The sequence below is a fragment of the Rhinolophus sinicus genome, chromosome 5, assembly GCF_057876585.1.
Source record: "Rhinolophus sinicus isolate RSI-liver-muscle chromosome 5, RSI-T2T, whole genome shotgun sequence".
Classification (NCBI taxonomy): Eukaryota; Metazoa; Chordata; class Mammalia; order Chiroptera; family Rhinolophidae; genus Rhinolophus; species Rhinolophus sinicus.
Genome location: NC_142505.1, coordinates 5,157,256 through 5,174,264, shown reverse-complemented (window position 1 = coordinate 5,174,264; position 17,009 = coordinate 5,157,256). Strand labels below are relative to the sequence as shown.

General features: G+C 46.8%; 2 protein-coding genes across 2 annotated transcripts; one reads left to right on the top strand and one right to left on the bottom strand.

The window, feature by feature from the left end:
* Positions 1-4,380: 4,380 nt before the first annotated feature.
* IQCF6 (IQ motif containing F6) lies at positions 4,381-5,065 on the bottom strand. The gene is made up of 2 exons (XM_074312801.2): positions 5,047-5,065; positions 4,381-4,836 (listed from the first exon to the last, which is right to left on the bottom strand). Exons 1-2 carry the CDS (start codon positions 5,063-5,065, stop codon positions 4,472-4,474), a joined length of 384 nt encoding a protein of 127 aa, XP_074168902.1. The 3' UTR covers positions 4,381-4,471.
* Positions 5,066-7,077: 2,012 nt separating this feature from the next.
* On the top strand, positions 7,078-16,493 carry LOC109459074 (IQ domain-containing protein F5-like). Its single transcript, XM_088798890.1, has 4 exons — positions 7,078-7,212; positions 14,541-14,671; positions 14,855-14,968; positions 16,044-16,493. Exons 2-4 carry the CDS (start codon positions 14,654-14,656, stop codon positions 16,476-16,478), a joined length of 567 nt encoding a protein of 188 aa, XP_088655016.1. The 5' UTR covers positions 7,078-7,212; positions 14,541-14,653; the 3' UTR covers positions 16,479-16,493.
* Positions 16,494-17,009: the final 516 nt, after the last annotated feature.

Genomic DNA, 17,009 nt, shown 5'->3' with positions numbered 1-17,009 from the left:
CATGGGGAGGACCAGGTGGTGTCTACGAAGCCAGGAAGAGCTGTGAGAAGGAGGAGATGAGCAGGGAGGGCAGAGACTGGGCAGGGGAGAGGTGATCGGCCCAGGAGAGATGGGAGAGGGCGCCTTGCTCCAGTCCCTGGAGGAGCTGGGGCCTGGTGGCAGGGTCCTGCAGACCCGTGCCCTTGGGCATCCTGCCATGTGAGGCCTGGGGCTCACCAGCAGAGGGCGCAGAGGAACAGTCTTGGCCACACGGCTTGTCAGGCCACCACCGCCCTTTCTGTGACCTTTCAGGCGGGCACCGACCCCAAACAGGAAGAGAAGGACCTGGCAGCTTTGGGGCGGCCCCAGATTACTGTATCTCAGAGGGACAAGGGCCTGCGATGGCACACGGGCAGGCCAAGGACATTCGTCATTTTTAAGTGAATCCTTTTGCATCAACCTATAGGCAGGAGAGGCTGTGGAAATTTGGGTTAACAATTAAAAACATGAAAACAGAAACCTGAAAAAAGCAAATTGCAGGAGTGGCTCTTCCTCACCAGCCAATATTTGGAGTACCAAATAAAATATAGAATGCCCACTGAAATTTGAATATCATAAACTATGAATAATTTTTTAGTATAAGTACATCCCATGCAATACTTAGGATATACTGAGACTGAACAATTTTGCTGTTTATCTAACATTCAGGTTTAACGGGGCACCCTGTGTTTTCATTTGCTAATTTTGGCAACCTTCCTGGGGTGTGTCTATTCCAGATCCCTGGTCCGAATGACCCAGGCCTGGGTGCAGCCCGCAGCAGCCGGACCTGGGAGCACTGCACCCCATGGGATTTGCAGCAGTGCTGTTCCCTGCCCCAGCCTGAGAACAGGCCATGATGGGGCTCTGATCCTCTCACACCTGAAAAGTCACCCCCCTTCGCATGGCTCAGGGGAATTTTCCTTAAAATGTAATAATAATTTTTTTAACTTTTTTCTTTTTAAGTGTGTTTTCCCAGGACCCATCAGCTCCAAATCAAGTAGTTGAGGGCGCAGCTCACAGTGGCCCAGGCGGGATAGAACCAGCAGCCTTGTTGTTAAGGGCACCGCGCTCTAACCAACTGAGCTAACCGGCCGCCCCAATAATAATTTTTTAAAGGTAGTGATTAATATGGTTCACAGCCAGAAAGGGGGGAACAAAGCGTATTCAGTGAAGAATCTCTTTCTATCCTTGCCGCCCACCTAGGCGGTAGGACCCCAGACCCTGTGGGAAAATTTGCCCCCCAGCTTCTTTCATACCAGAACACCCACCCTGGCTGCCCTGCTTCCTCTCCTGGTGTGGGGGTGGCAGGAAATAGAGAGGAAAGGAGGGTTCCCTGAGGGTATCAAAGCCCTCTGAAAGTGTCCCCGCCCTAACCTCCTGCAGAAAAAGGAAAGGAGTTACCACTCCTGCCTGGGCCACTAAAGATGGATGTTCTCAGCCTGGGGGAGAGGGGCTGGGTCTGGAGAAAGCAGAAGAAAGGTGGGAGGTTAGAGGGAAGTAGAAACTGGGAGGGTGCAAAGGGAGGGCAGAGGGAAATGAGACAGAAAGTAAAACATGGAAGATTTAAACCTTGAGGATTCTCACCAAAAAGTCAGGTTTGGTCTTTGTTCTTTAAGAAAAATCACTTTATTTTTTCTGTAATAACAATATATGCTCCCTATCAACAGTTTAAGCATTGCAGAAAAGTACAAAAAGAAAATAAAAGTATTACCTCCAGTTTCATCATTCAAATATAACCATCATTATCATTTCTGGTATAGCCTCTTAGATTTCTATGCATTTTTACAGATAGAAGGAGAGAGAGAAATACTTCCGTAAAAATGGGATCATGCCATCTGTCTATTTTTTCAGTGAAGACAATTTAATTTTACTTGATTCTAATTGAAGAAAATGAATCTGAAATGATACTGAAGAATTCTTGAACTTCACATACATTTCTTCACCACGAAAGATATTCTCCCTCCCACCCCACCCGCAGAGAGCCCTGTTTAAGAAAAGAGACAGAGTGACATCTGGAGGCAAACATGCCTTTAGTCTCAGGGCATCTGAGGGAAGTTTGAGCCCTTGTCAACCTTCTTGCTCCATGAACGGAAGGCAGTGATCTAGGCCCTCCAGCTGCATCCGGCCTGGGAGTAACGCACTGCACCCAACAATGGGAGCCAGACAGACACCCACAGGTGCTAGGTAACTTCTCTGTGCTGGTACGGCTCGCGCTCACATCAGCTCCCCCCCTTCAGGGATGAAGCATGAGACACTGCGTCTGGGTCTCTGAGAGCCCTGGGGCCCGGGGCTCCCTGCTCTGGATCCCTTCTCCAAGCAAAATAACCTTGAGGCTGGGCAGCCTCTTGTTCTGTGAGTTTGATTCACAAAATCTGAGACTCACTCTGGCTGCCTTGCAGCACCATGTTTTTTATTAACCACATTTTCATTGTAGACCGTATCAATTGATTCCTTGTGGAGAAATTGAGAAAATAGCATTAGTTAGTGTTCATTCTGGACTTTTATCATGTTTAAATTATTCTGTAACAGTAACTAATTATTTAATATTCATTCTATATCTAATGTATTTGCAGGTCACCGCCATTCCTTAAACTTCAGCTTCCCTGGTCCTGGGTTCTAATCTTCCTGTGTGGCTGGACCTTTCTCTACCTGCCCTGTCCCCTGCCCTCCTCTGCACTCTGAGGCTTACCAATCAGCTGGTAATACCTCTTGGTTTGCCCAGGTCAGACCTAGTTTGCATCCCTGTCACCAGATACGAATCACGTGGGCTGAGTGGGGATGTATAACCTCTGCTGGGAAGGGCTTAACTCGGAGGTTTCCAATCTGTGACCACCCATTGAGTTCCAGGGCCGGGGCTCTCCTCAAATCCAGTCAAAGCAGAACCTCTAGCTGGGCCGAGGCATCGGCATTTGTTGTGTCTCAGGGGATTCCACTGTCCAGTGTAGGCTGACAATCAGAGTCAAACCCTTGCCAGACCATGTTTTAAACACCTCTCACTACAAGAGTAGCACCTACCAGGCTGGTCTTGTTCAGCATGCACTCCTTTCCTACCATTCACTGCTGTGAGGAGGGGGAGGAGAGCGCTGTGTCTGACGGGGGTCCCTTTTCCAAGGTACCTGGCTGCATCCCTGCCATCTGCAGCTACTGGAGGTGATGGGTGTCAGGCTGATCCCCAAATCTGCACATCTGCCACAGCTGTTCTGGTGACACATCCCCTGAACCCTAACCACATACATGCGTGCACATGCACAGGGGCCTGAGAGAGGGAAAGCCTGACCCAGCTGCGAGGCCCATGAAGACCTCTGACCCCTGGGCAACCCCACACTGGTCCTCCCACCTCTTGTGCAAGGCCACCCATCGCAAAACCTTGGGGAGGGTCATGTACCTCAGACTTCTGGGATGTAGGCTCAGAGACAAGCACCTGAGGGACACAGGCTGAGAGTAAGGGACCTTGGGCATGGACGACAAAGCAGAGACTGAGAGATCATGTACAGAGCTTGTTGAGCCATAGATGCCAAGAGATGACAGGAGACTCAGCAGAGCAGACACCATCAGCACCACTGGAGGCAGGCCAAGCAGAGGGTGTGGCAGTCTGTGGAAGGCGGGGACAGCGAGGGGATCTTGGGGGGAGGCCAGCGCAGCTGCTCCTGGGGATGTGGTAGGATTCAGAGGCTGCATCCCCAAACCAGTGACCTCCAAAGGCAGAGGGACAGCCCTTCCCCCTGCCCACCCCTAGTTCTCCTCCGCTTGTTTCCCCACCTTCTCCCCCTGCTCTCTCCCCTCTCCCCCACCCTATGCCCGGTTCTCCCAGGAAGTGGCCAGCAGAGGGGAGGGAAGCCTTGTGTCTCAGCCCCCAGGGAGGGAAGCAGCAGGCAGAGCTGCTGCTCCTCAGCTCCCGTCCTGGCCTCCCCCAGGGGCTGGCTCGGGCTGGCTATCCCCCAGTGAGGCACAGCACCTGTCCTGCTGTTGCTCAGCTGGAGTGCCCTGTCCTCCTGGCTCCCTGCCAAGAGCTGCAGTGGCCCCGAGGGCCCTGCCAAGCACAGCCTATGGAACCCTGGCCTTCCTAGCTGGCTCTGGCTGCAGCCAGACTCTCTGGTGACCTACCCTGAATGGAGATGTGTGTGCAGGGGCTACAGGAAGTTGAAGCCCAGGGCCTACACACCCCCACTTGTGGAGCATTCAGGGATCAGGCTGGCTGAAGTGACTGAGCCTGACCTGGGCCCTGCAGTCTCTTTGGGGTACAAGATTGGTCAGGTTTGCATTAGGAGTGAGGGCCTAGGGTGGATTGCCCTGGGATGGACAATAGACTGTGCAAAGGAACCATTTTGGGGTGGAAAGCAGGAAGGTTAGGGGCCAATCCCTCGTCCACGGGGCTAATTTCCAAAGGGCGAGACTGAGTTCAGGGAGTGTCTTTATTAGAAGACAGATCCAGTCTCCTTGGCCCCCCAGCGCCCTAGGCCATGAGGATTTCGATGTCCAGCTCCAGCCTGCTGGCTCTGACCTCATAGCGGCCCTGGATCAGGCCTCGGGTTTGGCTGGCATGCCATCGCCAGTGAGCCTGGATGATGCAGGCCGCTTGGCGTGCCTGGAGAAACCATCTGCGGGCCTGCCACATGCGAACATGTGCTTGTACCTTCACCACTGCCCACTCCTGGCAGGTGTAGAGTCTTAGTGCCAAGCGCCGTCTTTGCTCCAGCATCTTGGCCTGCATGGACCTCCACCAGCACTGGATGGCCCAGGCCCTGAGTGCTGCGTGCAGTAACGTCTGGCGCACCACCTTGCCACGCCACCATGACTGAATCTTTACGGCTGCCTTTTCTAACTGATCGGGGGAGGAAGAACACACAGACGCTCAATGGAGGACCCTCTTACTCCTATCTCCACCTCTGGTGCGGGAGAAAAGGGGGCCTAGTCCTGGTGGCCCTGCCCTCTCACTTCTAGGCCCCGTCCATCTTATTTTCAACCCTCCACTCACCCTTAGACACTGCTCATTATCCTCTGGGCAGATCCATCCTGTACTGGCCTTACTCAAATTTTGTGTATCCATGGCCCTGGTCTTTAGAGTCTATTCATGTATCAGTTAGGCCACCCTAGTCTTCAGCCCCACCCTCAACTGTTAGTCACGCCCATCACTAGGCTCCGCCCACCTGCACACAAGGTTGCACATCAGGTCCTGTCCATGCACATTTTAGCCACATCTCTCTTTTTCACCTCTTCCCATGCTTGTGTCTCTTCATGGATTAACCAGTCACCTTATTTATTGATTCCTAGCATTTTGGGGGGCCCTGCCATTATCTTTTTTCATCACATTGAATATTTTGTACCAATCCCTCTGGCCTGCAAAGTGTTTGTTGAGCAATCAGCTGACAATCTTATGGGACCTCCCTAATAAATTACTAGTTGCCTTTCTCTTGCTGCTTTTAAGATTCCTTGCTTTTAGACTTTGCCATTTTAATTATAATGTGTCTTGGTGTGGACCTGTTTGAGTTCATCTTGTTTGGGACTCTCTGCATTTCCTGGACTTGTAGGTCTATTTCCTTTGCCAGGTTAGGAAAGTTTTCAGTCATTATTTCCTCAAATAGGTTCTCAATCCTTTGCTTTCTCTCTTCTCTTTCTGGATGTAAATGTTGTTTTCTGTGATGTGAATGTTGTTACGCTTGATGTTGTCCCAGAGGCCTCTTAAACGTTCCTCATTTTTTTGGATTCTTTTTTCTTTTTTGCTGTTCAGATTGTGTGTTTTCTGCTACCTTGTCTTCCAAATTGCTGATTCGATCCTCTGCTTCATTAAACTGTTGTTAATTCCTTCTAGTGCATTCTTCATTTCAGTTATTGTATTCTCCACTTCTGACTGGTTCTTTTTTTATGGTTTTGATGTACTTTTTCATGCTTGCTATCTCTCTGTTGAAGTTCTCACTAAGTTCCTTGAGCATCCTTATAACCAGTGTTTTAAACTCCGTCTCTGGTAGGTTGCTTACCTCCATTTTGTCTTTTTCTGGAGTTTTCTCCTGTTCTTTCATTTGGGATGTATTTCTTTGTTTTCTCATGTTGGCTGCCTCTCTGTGTTTGTTTCTATGTATTAGGTAGATATGCTATGTCTCCCAGTATTGGCCATGTGGCTTTATGTAGTAGGTGCCCTGTGGGGCCCTGGCACAGTCTCCCTGGTCACCTGTTATGGGTGCTCCAGGAGTGTCCCTTGTGTGGTTGTGTGTGTCCCCTGTTATAGTTGGGCCTTGATTGCTATTGGCACATCAGTGGGTGGGATTGGCCTTCAGGCTGATTGGCTGTGGCGTTTGGCCACGCCCACAGCATACAGGCTGCCTTGAGGGGAGCTTACCCCACTGGGTGGGATTCGCCCCAGCAGGCTCTGGTACCTGTTGAATCCACCTTTATGTTGCCACTTGTGGGGCTAAGTAGCTGGTGCTCTGCTGTGGTGTGAGGCCAACTCCAAGTATGTTGGTTCTGGGGCCTCTTGGGAGGGGCTTTGGTGCAGCCCAGGTCACCCACTGCCTGTGACTGGCTGGGGACTACCTGGTAGGCACTACAAAGGGATCTGCGGTTGTTTGCTTCCTGTGCTCAAGTTGGAGGTACATGGGAGACGCCACACTATGAACTGAGATTGGCTGCCCCAAATACTGAGTCTGGGGTAGCTCTGCAAAAAGTCAGGATACACCAAGGCCTGCTGCCACCTGCTGGCTCCTTAAGATTCAGCCACTGATAAAGCCTCGTGCAGTAGGCGAGTTGAGTGAGGCAGGGTCTCAGGGAGTCACTAGAGTGGGAAGAGTCGTGGTCACCAGGTTAACGTAGATTCTGGTTTGGTGCCAGTGCTGAGCCTGGAGCTACTCAACAAAAGTCTCAGAGCACACCAACGTCAGTCACTGCCTGCCTGGGGCCCATGGACTCTGATAGTTTTCCAAGAAAGAGCGCAATTTGGGCAGGCTGGCTGCTCATGAGAAAAGTGCCTCCAGCATTGGCTGGGGTGGAGTCCCAGCAGAGCTCACCAGGTGGAGCAGCGGAGCTCACCAATCAGATTCAGATTTGGCCTGTCGGGGAGGGCTCAACCCAGGAAAGATGGCGTCTGCCTGCTGGCTGCAAGGAGAAGGCCCCTTCATAGGGAAAATGGCAACTGTCCTCCAGCCCTCGTCTTGAAATGCCTCCAACACCTCCTGAGCCACCGTCCCTCTGCCAGAGCCCAAGGTGAGTGGCTGCGAGCGAGTGAGTTTGTGCGCGGGCTGTTTAAGAGGACTTCTGGGTTTCCCACAGCCTTCTGTCCCACCTGGATGGTCAGAATCCCCACTGTTTTTCACAGCCAGGTGTTATGCAGGGCTCTTCTTCCTGGAACCAGTACCCCAGGCTGGGGAAGCTGGTGTGGGGCTGGGGTCCCTCAGTCCTCTTGGGGGAACCTCCATGGCCAAGATATCCCTCCTGATTCTCAGCCGCTGCACAGAGGTTTGGGGCCAGCCCGTTTTGCATCTCTGCCCCTCCTACCAGTCTTGACTTGGCTTTTCTTTATATCCTTAGTTATAAAACTTCTGTTCTGGCAGACTTCAGATGGTTCTCCTGGTTGATTGTTCTGTAATTTTAATGTGTTCACAGAAGGAAGCACACACAGTGTTTGTCTTTTCCTCCATCTTGGATCTGTTCCTCTGTTTAACTTTTTGAGGAACCACCAAATTGTTTTCCATGGTAGGGGAACTATTTTGTATTGCCACCAATCTCCACATCCTTACCAACACTTAGTTTTACTAATAGTAAATACAGATAGTTTTACTTCTTGCTTTCCATTTTTTATGTATTTTTGTTATCGTCTTGCTTAACTTCCCTGGATAAAACTTCCGGTACAATGTTGAATACCAGTGATGAAAGCAGGTATCTTTGTCTCACGCCTCATCTTACAGAAAAAAACCTTTAGTGTTTTCCCCTTAAGTATGATATTATTTGTGGGTTTTTCATAGCTGCTGTTTAGCAGATTGTTGTTTTAATTTGCATTTCCCTGATGACGTATGATGTGGAACAAATATCATATGCTTATTTTTTCACCTGTATGTCTTCTTTGATGAGGTATTTGTTAAGGTTTTTGGTCCATTTTTTAGTTAGGTTGTTTGCTAATGGTTTTTTTTTAAATAAAGAATTTTATTAAATATTTCTTTTTACAGCTGCAGAGAAGATTACATGATTTTCCTCTTTAGTCTGTTAATATCATAAATTTCATCACTAGATTTTTTATTTTTATTTTTTTTACTGTGGAAACCTCACAGTGGTGGGCCTTGGCCATATCTTAGACTACCTAGCACCTGAACCCCTTCCCCATGTTTGGGGACTATCCTTCTTATCTGGCTTGATGGAAGACAACCTGCTTCTAATTATAGAGCTGAAAAATGCCAGTTTCTTGCTTTCCCAGTTTCCCTGGCTGCTGGGCAGACATATGACCAGGTTTGGCCAATCAAATGTACCCACTAGGGATTTACAATCGACAGCTTGGATCCAGAGAACCAAGAGAGCATTCCTTGTGCCAGTGGTGGAATGTTCTTCCACCCGGTTTTGTGGTGTGGTATTTTCTGTGGTTTGGGATGTGTAGTTTGTGCATGTGCCTTTGTCTGAGCTTAGTCCCCAAGGCTTCCTGGAAATCTGGTGAACTACTAAATATTCTTTCGGTACTTTTATTTTCTGATTAAATAAATATGGATCAGCTTATGCTGTTTGTAGTTCAGAACAATGACTAATACCTTTGTACTCATGGGATAAATCCTGGTTTGAGTATTGTTTGAAATCATTATTGAATTCAGTTTGCTAATGTTTGTATAAGTCAAACTGGCCTATAGTTTTCGCTTCTTGTCCTGACCTAATCTGATTTTCGTGTCAAGTGGGTGTTAACTTTTGGGAATATTTCAGTAGGAAAAATTTGCAGAGTAGAATTGCTGTATAAGGAGTCTGTGCATTTTTAGTTTTGATGTATATTGTCAAATTGCTACTCAAAGAGGTTTTGCCAGTTTGCATTCTGACCAACAATATATTATACTGCCTATTTATCGTTACCCTTAAAATAGAGGACCTGTCAGCACCAATCTTCCTTTGATTGTTTTATGGATGAATTAAGCATTTTTGCATATGTTCAGAATCCTCTTTTCCTTACTGTTTCCTTTTCTATGAAACTGTCTCTTCATGTCCTTGGCCTGGGTGGTTGGTTTTTCTTCTCATTTGAGGGAAATCCTGATTTAACCCTTTGTCCTACAGTGATCTTCTGGTCTGGGTTTTAAGCTCAGCTCTCTTTGGTATTGATTGTAATGGCTGCTGAAACTGGCAAAGACCTGTGATTTGGAAGCAGATTGGTGGTGTTGAGTCTGCCTCTGACCTCAGGACACTCATTTTCTAATTGTATCCACCAATTATGTAAAGGTTTTTTTTATTGAAATCTGGATAAAATTTGTGATATTCCTAATGACAGTGAGCTATTCTACAAACAAATCAAAAGGTGTTACATTTTGATATTTTTAACAAATAGATTTAAAACCTATACAATTTTTGTGGGGTTGGGGGAGTGAGATAAGTAACTAATAAGTAGGTGAGGAAATTATACTTATAAAGTTTTAAGCATTCAGCTATAAGAGTTTTTATGAGTGAACCACGTTCCTTTTGGCAGCAAAATCACATAAAGGAGGAAATGTTTCAAAACATGTTTTCTGAACGCTTCTTCCGTGTTACCTATTTTGGCTGATAAAGAGTTCCCTCTAGAGGCAAGAAATTTATCAGCACCAGGGTTATCTTGGTTGCTTCTGCTTGCAAGTTAGTAACATTTCAGCCTAAGGTTTTTGCAGGAACCTTTTTAACCCACTTACCCATGGTGGTGAGGGCTGGTGTTAAAACTAGATAGTGCGATCCATAAACACTTTGTCAGTGCACAGAAACACAAATGGCCACCTATCCCAACTCATGGAAAGCACATTTATCTGTTGGTTTGTCTCCCTTACTGGGATATGACCTCCATGCATATAGAGACTTTGCCTGCCTTACTCTTTGCTTTAACAAATGCATATAATGGTAACTGGCACATAGTAGGGGTCCCACAATTGCTGAATGAATGAATGCATGAATGAATGACGCTCTGACCAAAAGTTCGTGTTGCTTGGTATTGCTTGGAATCCACGACCAGGTCCTGTGGCCAAGGGAAGGCACTAATCTGTAACCCAGGACTAAGTGGCCTATGTTCAGTGGCATTTATTTAGACCAAATGTATTCACTCATCACTTGTTTACTGAGCACCCACTCAGTGCCACACGAAGTGGTGGGGGCTAAGGAAAAAAGCAGGCAAGATTCCCGCCCTTATGGAACAGTTATTTAGAAAGTGTTTAGACGGTAATGTTTGTTATGGAGAAAAATCAAGCAAGGAAGACAGAACATGCTGCATGGAGAGGAGATCTCACTTTTATATGGGTGATCAGAGAGCGTGTCGCTGAGTGTCAAGGCACTGACGCAGAAACGTACCCAGCATGTTTGAGGAACATCAAGGGGGCTGGTGTGGCAGAAGCAGAGAAGGGAAGGGGTGAGGGAGGGGGAAGAAGTCAGAAAGATCAATCTGGGAGATGTGCCACAGAGATGTGAAATTCCTAGAGAGAATAGTTGAGAATTTTCCAGCAATGCAGAAGGAACTTGTGAGTCAGGGGCAAAAGCAGGGCTGGGATTTTCCCCCCACAGACTCCTCTGCTTGCAAAGCTAGTTTCCAGGTTGCCTTCTCAGAGACCATGTCCTTAGAAGGAGTGTGATCATGACTGCGAGGTAACAACTCTAGGGTGGTTCCCACGTGGCCCACATGCAGGAGATGTGAGATGGTCTAGGGTGACACAAGGTACATAAGGAAGAATTTGCTGGACCAGATTCTTTCTGAATTAAGTTAAGTGGTGGGGAGCAACATTCAAGGCATTGATGAGAGAGTTTGCAATCATTAATGAGAGAGTTTTTAAAAAGATTCTTTAGAAAGAATCACAATTTAAGACAGTTGACCAACTGCACCAAGATGATTTAAAACAGATGCACCCAAAACATGTTGTGACACAGTCACAATTGATGAAAGTAAATATTTAAAGAGAAAATAAAACCTACCAAAAAGTTTACCCACCAGAGCGTAAATCAAATTGACATCAGCTAACTCAGCTGCAGCACTGGGTACAAGAAGAAAACAAAGAAACATCCCCAACTTTCTGAAGAAATAACTTTGTCAGCACAGAATTATGAACTCACTCAAAATGTTATTAAAATGTAATGGCAAATGAAAGACCACTTCATATATGTGAAGATCCAGAAAGTTTACTATACTGACCAGAAATATTTATGAGCAATAGCTCCATCACAGTGAAAAACGGGAATGGCACAGCAGCAGCAGTGAGCAGAGAAGCCAGGAAAATTCATTCTTAAGTCTAAACAACTTCACTGTAAAAATTTTCCTGTCAGTTCCGAAATAATATTCAAGATGATAACAGCATGACAGATTGGGAGGGTCAGTGGAGGAACAGCAATTGGGCTAAATTTCTTGCTTGATTTAGGAGGCAATAGATAATGATTTGCTCCAGAGGTTAATAGCAAATTACAAAAGACAATAAATATTAATATTGAAGTGCATTTGGAAAAAAGAATATCACTTTTATGTCAGTTACAAATTGTATTTGGTTGCTTCAATAGAAACCTAGACAATGGCGGCTCGAACAAATCAGAAGACTATTTTTATCTCACATAGAAAAAGACTAGATTTTTATCTCACATAGAAAAAGCCGAGATGTGGACATTCCCTGGCTGGTATCCAGACTTATTCTATCGCCCTACTTTCCCATGCTCATGAGTGGATCCGTGTCGTCATACTCTCAATATGGCTACCAGCGTGCCAGCCTTCATGTGTACACTTCAGGAACAAAGAGTAAATACAAAGGGCAAGAAGACCAACCTGGTATGAGGCAGCGTCTTTACAGGCTTTCCCAAAAGTCTTACCAGTGATTTCTGCTGACATCTACTTGGCCAGTGAGTGCCACATGACCATCCCTAGCTGCAAGGGAGGCTGATGAAGGTCATCTTTTTCCCCTCCTCCCTAATCTGGACATACTGCTACCCCAAATTAGTATGGTTCTATTAGTTAGGAAAACGAGAAAAATGGATACTGGCTAGGCAACTAGCAGTCTCGGTCTCTACTTCTAAAATAGTTAAAGGAATAAGATCCCAAAGAAAATTCAACCAATTCAACAAAGATATGGAACATGAAAAAAGACCAAAAAAAGATGCTAGATAGAAACCATGAAACAATATGGCAATAAGTCGAGGCATATTAGAAATCATAATAAATGTAAATTTGCCGTATTCCTCTATTAATAATACAGAGACTTTCTTGCTGGATCAAAACAAACACACCTCACCTATATTTTGCTAACAAAAGGAGATGAGAAGTTGAAAATAAAGCAGTGAAGAAAAGTATAGCAGAGAAGAGACTCCCACTTCTGATAATGGTGTACTAAGTAACGAGGATTAATCCTTCTGCTGAGAATAACTGGAAAAGCTAATCAAAATATGTTTTAAATTTCTACTTGAAGGAACTGGAAAGGAACAATATCATTTTTAAAATTTCTAGGCCATGATATAAACTAAGAAAGAAATCCAGAGGTAGAAGCCTGGCGGACGGAGGTGCTTCCCATGCCTTCCCTGTCTGGTGCAACCACCTACCACCTCCCCCATCTTCCAACATACTCTTCCTCCCCACCCCCGTTAACTTCACACTGACACCCCCAGCCTTAAATGGCCTTTCCTCTTCTCTACATCCTCCCATAGCCCCACACCGGCCTCCCCATACTTACCCTCCACACTCCAAATGTGACCCCTGGGGCTGTGACTCAGGGGGAGCCAGGTACTCTCGATAACCCCCAGTCCTTCCCAGGAGCCTTTCTGCTCAGCATTGATCTTGTGGCTTCAGGTGCGTCTTCAAAGCCCAGGAGCAGGCAGAGATGAGGCCCTGCTCGTGCAGTGGCTGTACCTCACCCGTATCCTGACTGTGACCTTGAGACCCTCAGGGGAAGAGGAAGACAGGAAAGTATTTGAGGCCACTTGAGCCTGAGGTGGGGGCCCTGGCTGGTCCTGGGGGGCTTCAAGTTCTCCCAGGAGGCTGATAACTGGGTACCTGGCAGATGGGCCAGACACAGGGGATAAAACAAGGAAATTTACTCTGTCCACCTAATTCCACTATCCTTATCAAAGGTAATTATGGTTAAGTTTTTATAATGTATATCTCTCTGATCCCTTCCTTTTAAAAATAATGCCTTTATATCACGTACATACAAATATGTATCTAGATAGGGACCATATTGTTCTTCAATTTGTTTTACTTACATTTTCAATGTCAATGCATAGTGAACAAACTCATTCTTTGTGGTTTTATTAATTGCTTCTTAATTGATGAGTTTTCACAATTCTATATTCCCTAGTAATCACCACACAAAACAAGATATAACACATTTCTCTTTGTTTCTTTGTGCTGGTTGCAAACAATGCTTCTTATAGCCCTACCCTAAGTATAAATTCTATTCTGAATTATTTTACCTATAATTTAGTTTTACCTGTTTTAGAATTTAATATGAATGGAATCATCCTCTAAGTACTCTTTTGTGTCTGGCTTCATTTATTTAGGCTAAGATTTTTGAGATTCCTCTATGTTATTGTGTGTATCTGAAATTTGTTTATTTTTATCACTGCTTATTATTTCATTATATGAATATACCACAATTTCTTTGTCTAATCACCTATTGGTGAACATTATTTTGACCTATTTGAATAATGTTGCTATGAGCAATCATACACGAATCTTTTGTGGATGTGAGTTTTCACTTTTCTCGTGTAAATCCCGAGGAGTAGAACTGCTGAGTTATAGGGTGGATATATGCTTAACTTTATTAGAAACTGCCAAACCATTTCAAAGTGTTTCTACTGTTTCATATCTCCCCCGCCCCCCCAGCAGTGCATAAGAGACCCAGTGGTTGTATATCCTTGCCGCTATTTGGTGTTCTCAACATTTTTTATTTTAGCCATTCTCTATTGTGTTTAGAAGTATCTCATTGTGGTTCTAATTTTCATTGACCTCGTGACTGATGAGGTTGGACGTATTTTCCTGTACTTCTTAGCCCGTTTGTAAATCTCCTTTTAAGAATTTTACTCCAAACTCATTCTTTCTAATCATGTGGTTCCATTATTTGATTGAATTGAAATCCATGTAATTGAATTCCTTATTGATAGTGCTTAAATTGTCTCAAATTTATGTTTTCATCCAGGTTGAAACCAGGTTGAAATGATTGTCTTTATACACATTTGTGCCAATGGGCTAGTATTTCGAGAGTCTTGCCTCTTTAGCCAAATTTGGGGCATTTAGGGCAGGAAAGAATGGACAGATGTTCCACATTTTTGCCAAAAAAAGTCTCCGCTGTTGGGAGGCAGCCCAGTGCCTGCGTCATAGATGCCCTTATGACATCATGGCTCTCTCCCCTCCTCCTCTTTTCCTGCAGAGCTATGGCTGGAGGAGCTCAGACCTGAGGCCAATGGAACCATCAAGCTCCCAACTATGGACGACTTAGAGGATCAAAGACCTGAGGAGACCTGAGCCATCTGTTTCCAAGCCATGGGCATTCGATTTTGTGTAAGAGAAAGCCAGTCCACCCAAGGTGCTAACAGGGGAAGGTGATTTCCACAGTTAACTCGGGATGTGAGTCCTGCATCCAGGGCTTTGGGCAAGGCAGGAAGTTGACTAGATGGTGGGCGTGGCACAGTGTTGTACAGAGAACAACCTGCCCATACCTTCCCCTCTGAACTCTGGTTACAGAAGGACGGCCAGTTTTGTGAAATCGTAATACCAGAGTTTGGGACAGATGAAAAAAAGAGCGAAAAGAAAAAGAAAGAAAAAGAAGAAAAGGAAAAGCCACCTCCTCCACCAAAGGTAGGTCTGGGGAGGCCCTCCAACTTGAGGGTGAGAGTGACCCCCACCTGCACTGTCTCTGACCCAAATCACCCAGGAGGGATAGGTGATGTCTGTGGCCCATAGCATGGGATCATTATGGAAATTGTCATCCAAACCAGGACACATTTGTGTGTGAAAGACAATGCCATGAATTATGATGCAAGAACAACAATCATAAGCTGAGAATGTCTCAGGTCAGCCAGGATGAATGGTTGTCCTATCCAGACCTGGAATGTGTAGGGATTGACTCCTCCTTGGCTCTCCTCCTAGTTCCTACTGTCTGAGAAAGGCGGGTGACTGAGACATGGAGAGTTGGTTGTAGCGGGGAGAAACCCTGGCAAGTGGGAATCAGACCAAAGTTGGGGAGTGGGGTGGTGAGGGCTGTGTTTGGGGAAGACATTGCCAAATAAAGGGAAACCCAAGTCTAGAATCACGTAGGAGTGTGTGTGTGTGCACATGTGTGCTGACTGAAGATTAATGTGAGAACCAAAAAAAGAAAAAGAAAAATAACAAGCAAGAGAAACAAATAAGAAAGACGAGACTGCACGGAGCAGGGAGACTTCTGTGACTTCGCAGAGAGGCACAGGAGGTTGTGGATTGGAGCTGGAGTCCTGCGTGACAGGAGAGCAAAGGATACCATTTCTGCAGCCTGGGGGCGGGGGGTACTGAAGGGCAGGGGTCTGCATCGCAGGTAGGTGGTCAAGCCCAGGTGGAACATGATAGCCTTTGGCCCAGAGATCGTGGTGGTCTCTTTCTGGCCTGCCCACCCAGTCCACCTAACCCAGTGATTGTAGGGCAGGTGTGCCCGTTACAGATGAGAACACTGAGATTCCGAGAACAAGTGATGTGTCTGCATCCATTAGCCAAGAGTGGCAGAGACGCTGTCCGGTCTTCTGGCTCCAGACAGGGCCATGCCCGGTGCTCCTGAACTTCTGAGGGAGGGGCCATTGCTGATAAAGGATCACGACCCCTTCCTGGCACACGCGGGCCGGAGGTGGGTGGGGAACATTTCCTGAGTATCTCTGCTTTTTCCTTGCATCACCTCCCCTCAAAGGGAAAGAAAAACACTGGTAAAGAGCAGAAAGCCATAAAGATCCAGGCCTGGTGGCGGGGCACGCTGGTGCGCCGGACGCTGCTGCACGCGGCGCTCAGGGCTGCCATCATCCAGCGCTGGTGGAAGCAGGTGCTGCTGAAGCTGCAGGCGGACCGGCGGCGGGCGGCGCTGGAGTTGTACGCTCGGCAAACCTGGGCGGCGGTCCGGCTGCAGGCCTGGGTCCGCATGTGGTGCATCCGCCAGCGTTACATCCGTTTGCTCCACGCCGTCCGCATCATCCAGGTGTATTGGCGGTGGCATAACTGCCACACCTGTGGCTTTCTCCGAGGCAGGTACGAACTCACAGCAAACAAGCTGGGGCTTGAACTTGAAATCTTCCTGGGGTCACAGATTTGTCGGATTACAGACTGCATCCCCTTCCCAATAAAGAACTGATCAGGTCTGCTCCAACTGTGTGTCACCAGATTTCTGTCTGAAAAGCTCCAGGAAGTCCTTGTCTCAGCAAAGGGACAAGGCAAATGATGACAGACACCGGGCATCTCGCAGGTCAGCTCTGAGGAAGCAGCAGTGGTTGTCTGGGGTGCAGGGTGGAGGAGAATTCTGAGAACCTGGTGCTGGATGAAGAGGGTCTGTGATTGATTAGCAATGTCTGCCCTGGTAGGAGAGTTAGGATTACAGGACCACTGAGTCTGCCAACTCCAGCAAGGCTCCTTCACAGTGTGGTCTCTGTGAATGGCGCCCTCTGTCTTTGTGCAGCATGGAGGCTTGTGTCATCTGATGCTCTTAACCCTTCCATGTCCTCCCCTTAAATTTAGAACAATTCCAGAAGCCCTCTCTGCAGTCTGCAGGAGCCTGCGCAGTCTAAGCCTGGCCATCTCACGCTCTCAATCCTCCCTGAGTGCTGGGCGATTGATTATTCACTGTCTCCAGCACAGTCCCATCTCAGCACTTGCTGCTGCCATTGCT

Bases quoted from the DNA above. Each gene is read 5' to 3' on its own strand.
- LOC109459074 (XM_088798890.1), top strand. The intron at 14,969-16,043 runs GTAGGTCTGGGG...CTCCCCTCAAAG, and splicing joins AGCCACCTCCTCCACCAAAG to GGAAAGAAAAACACTGGTAA.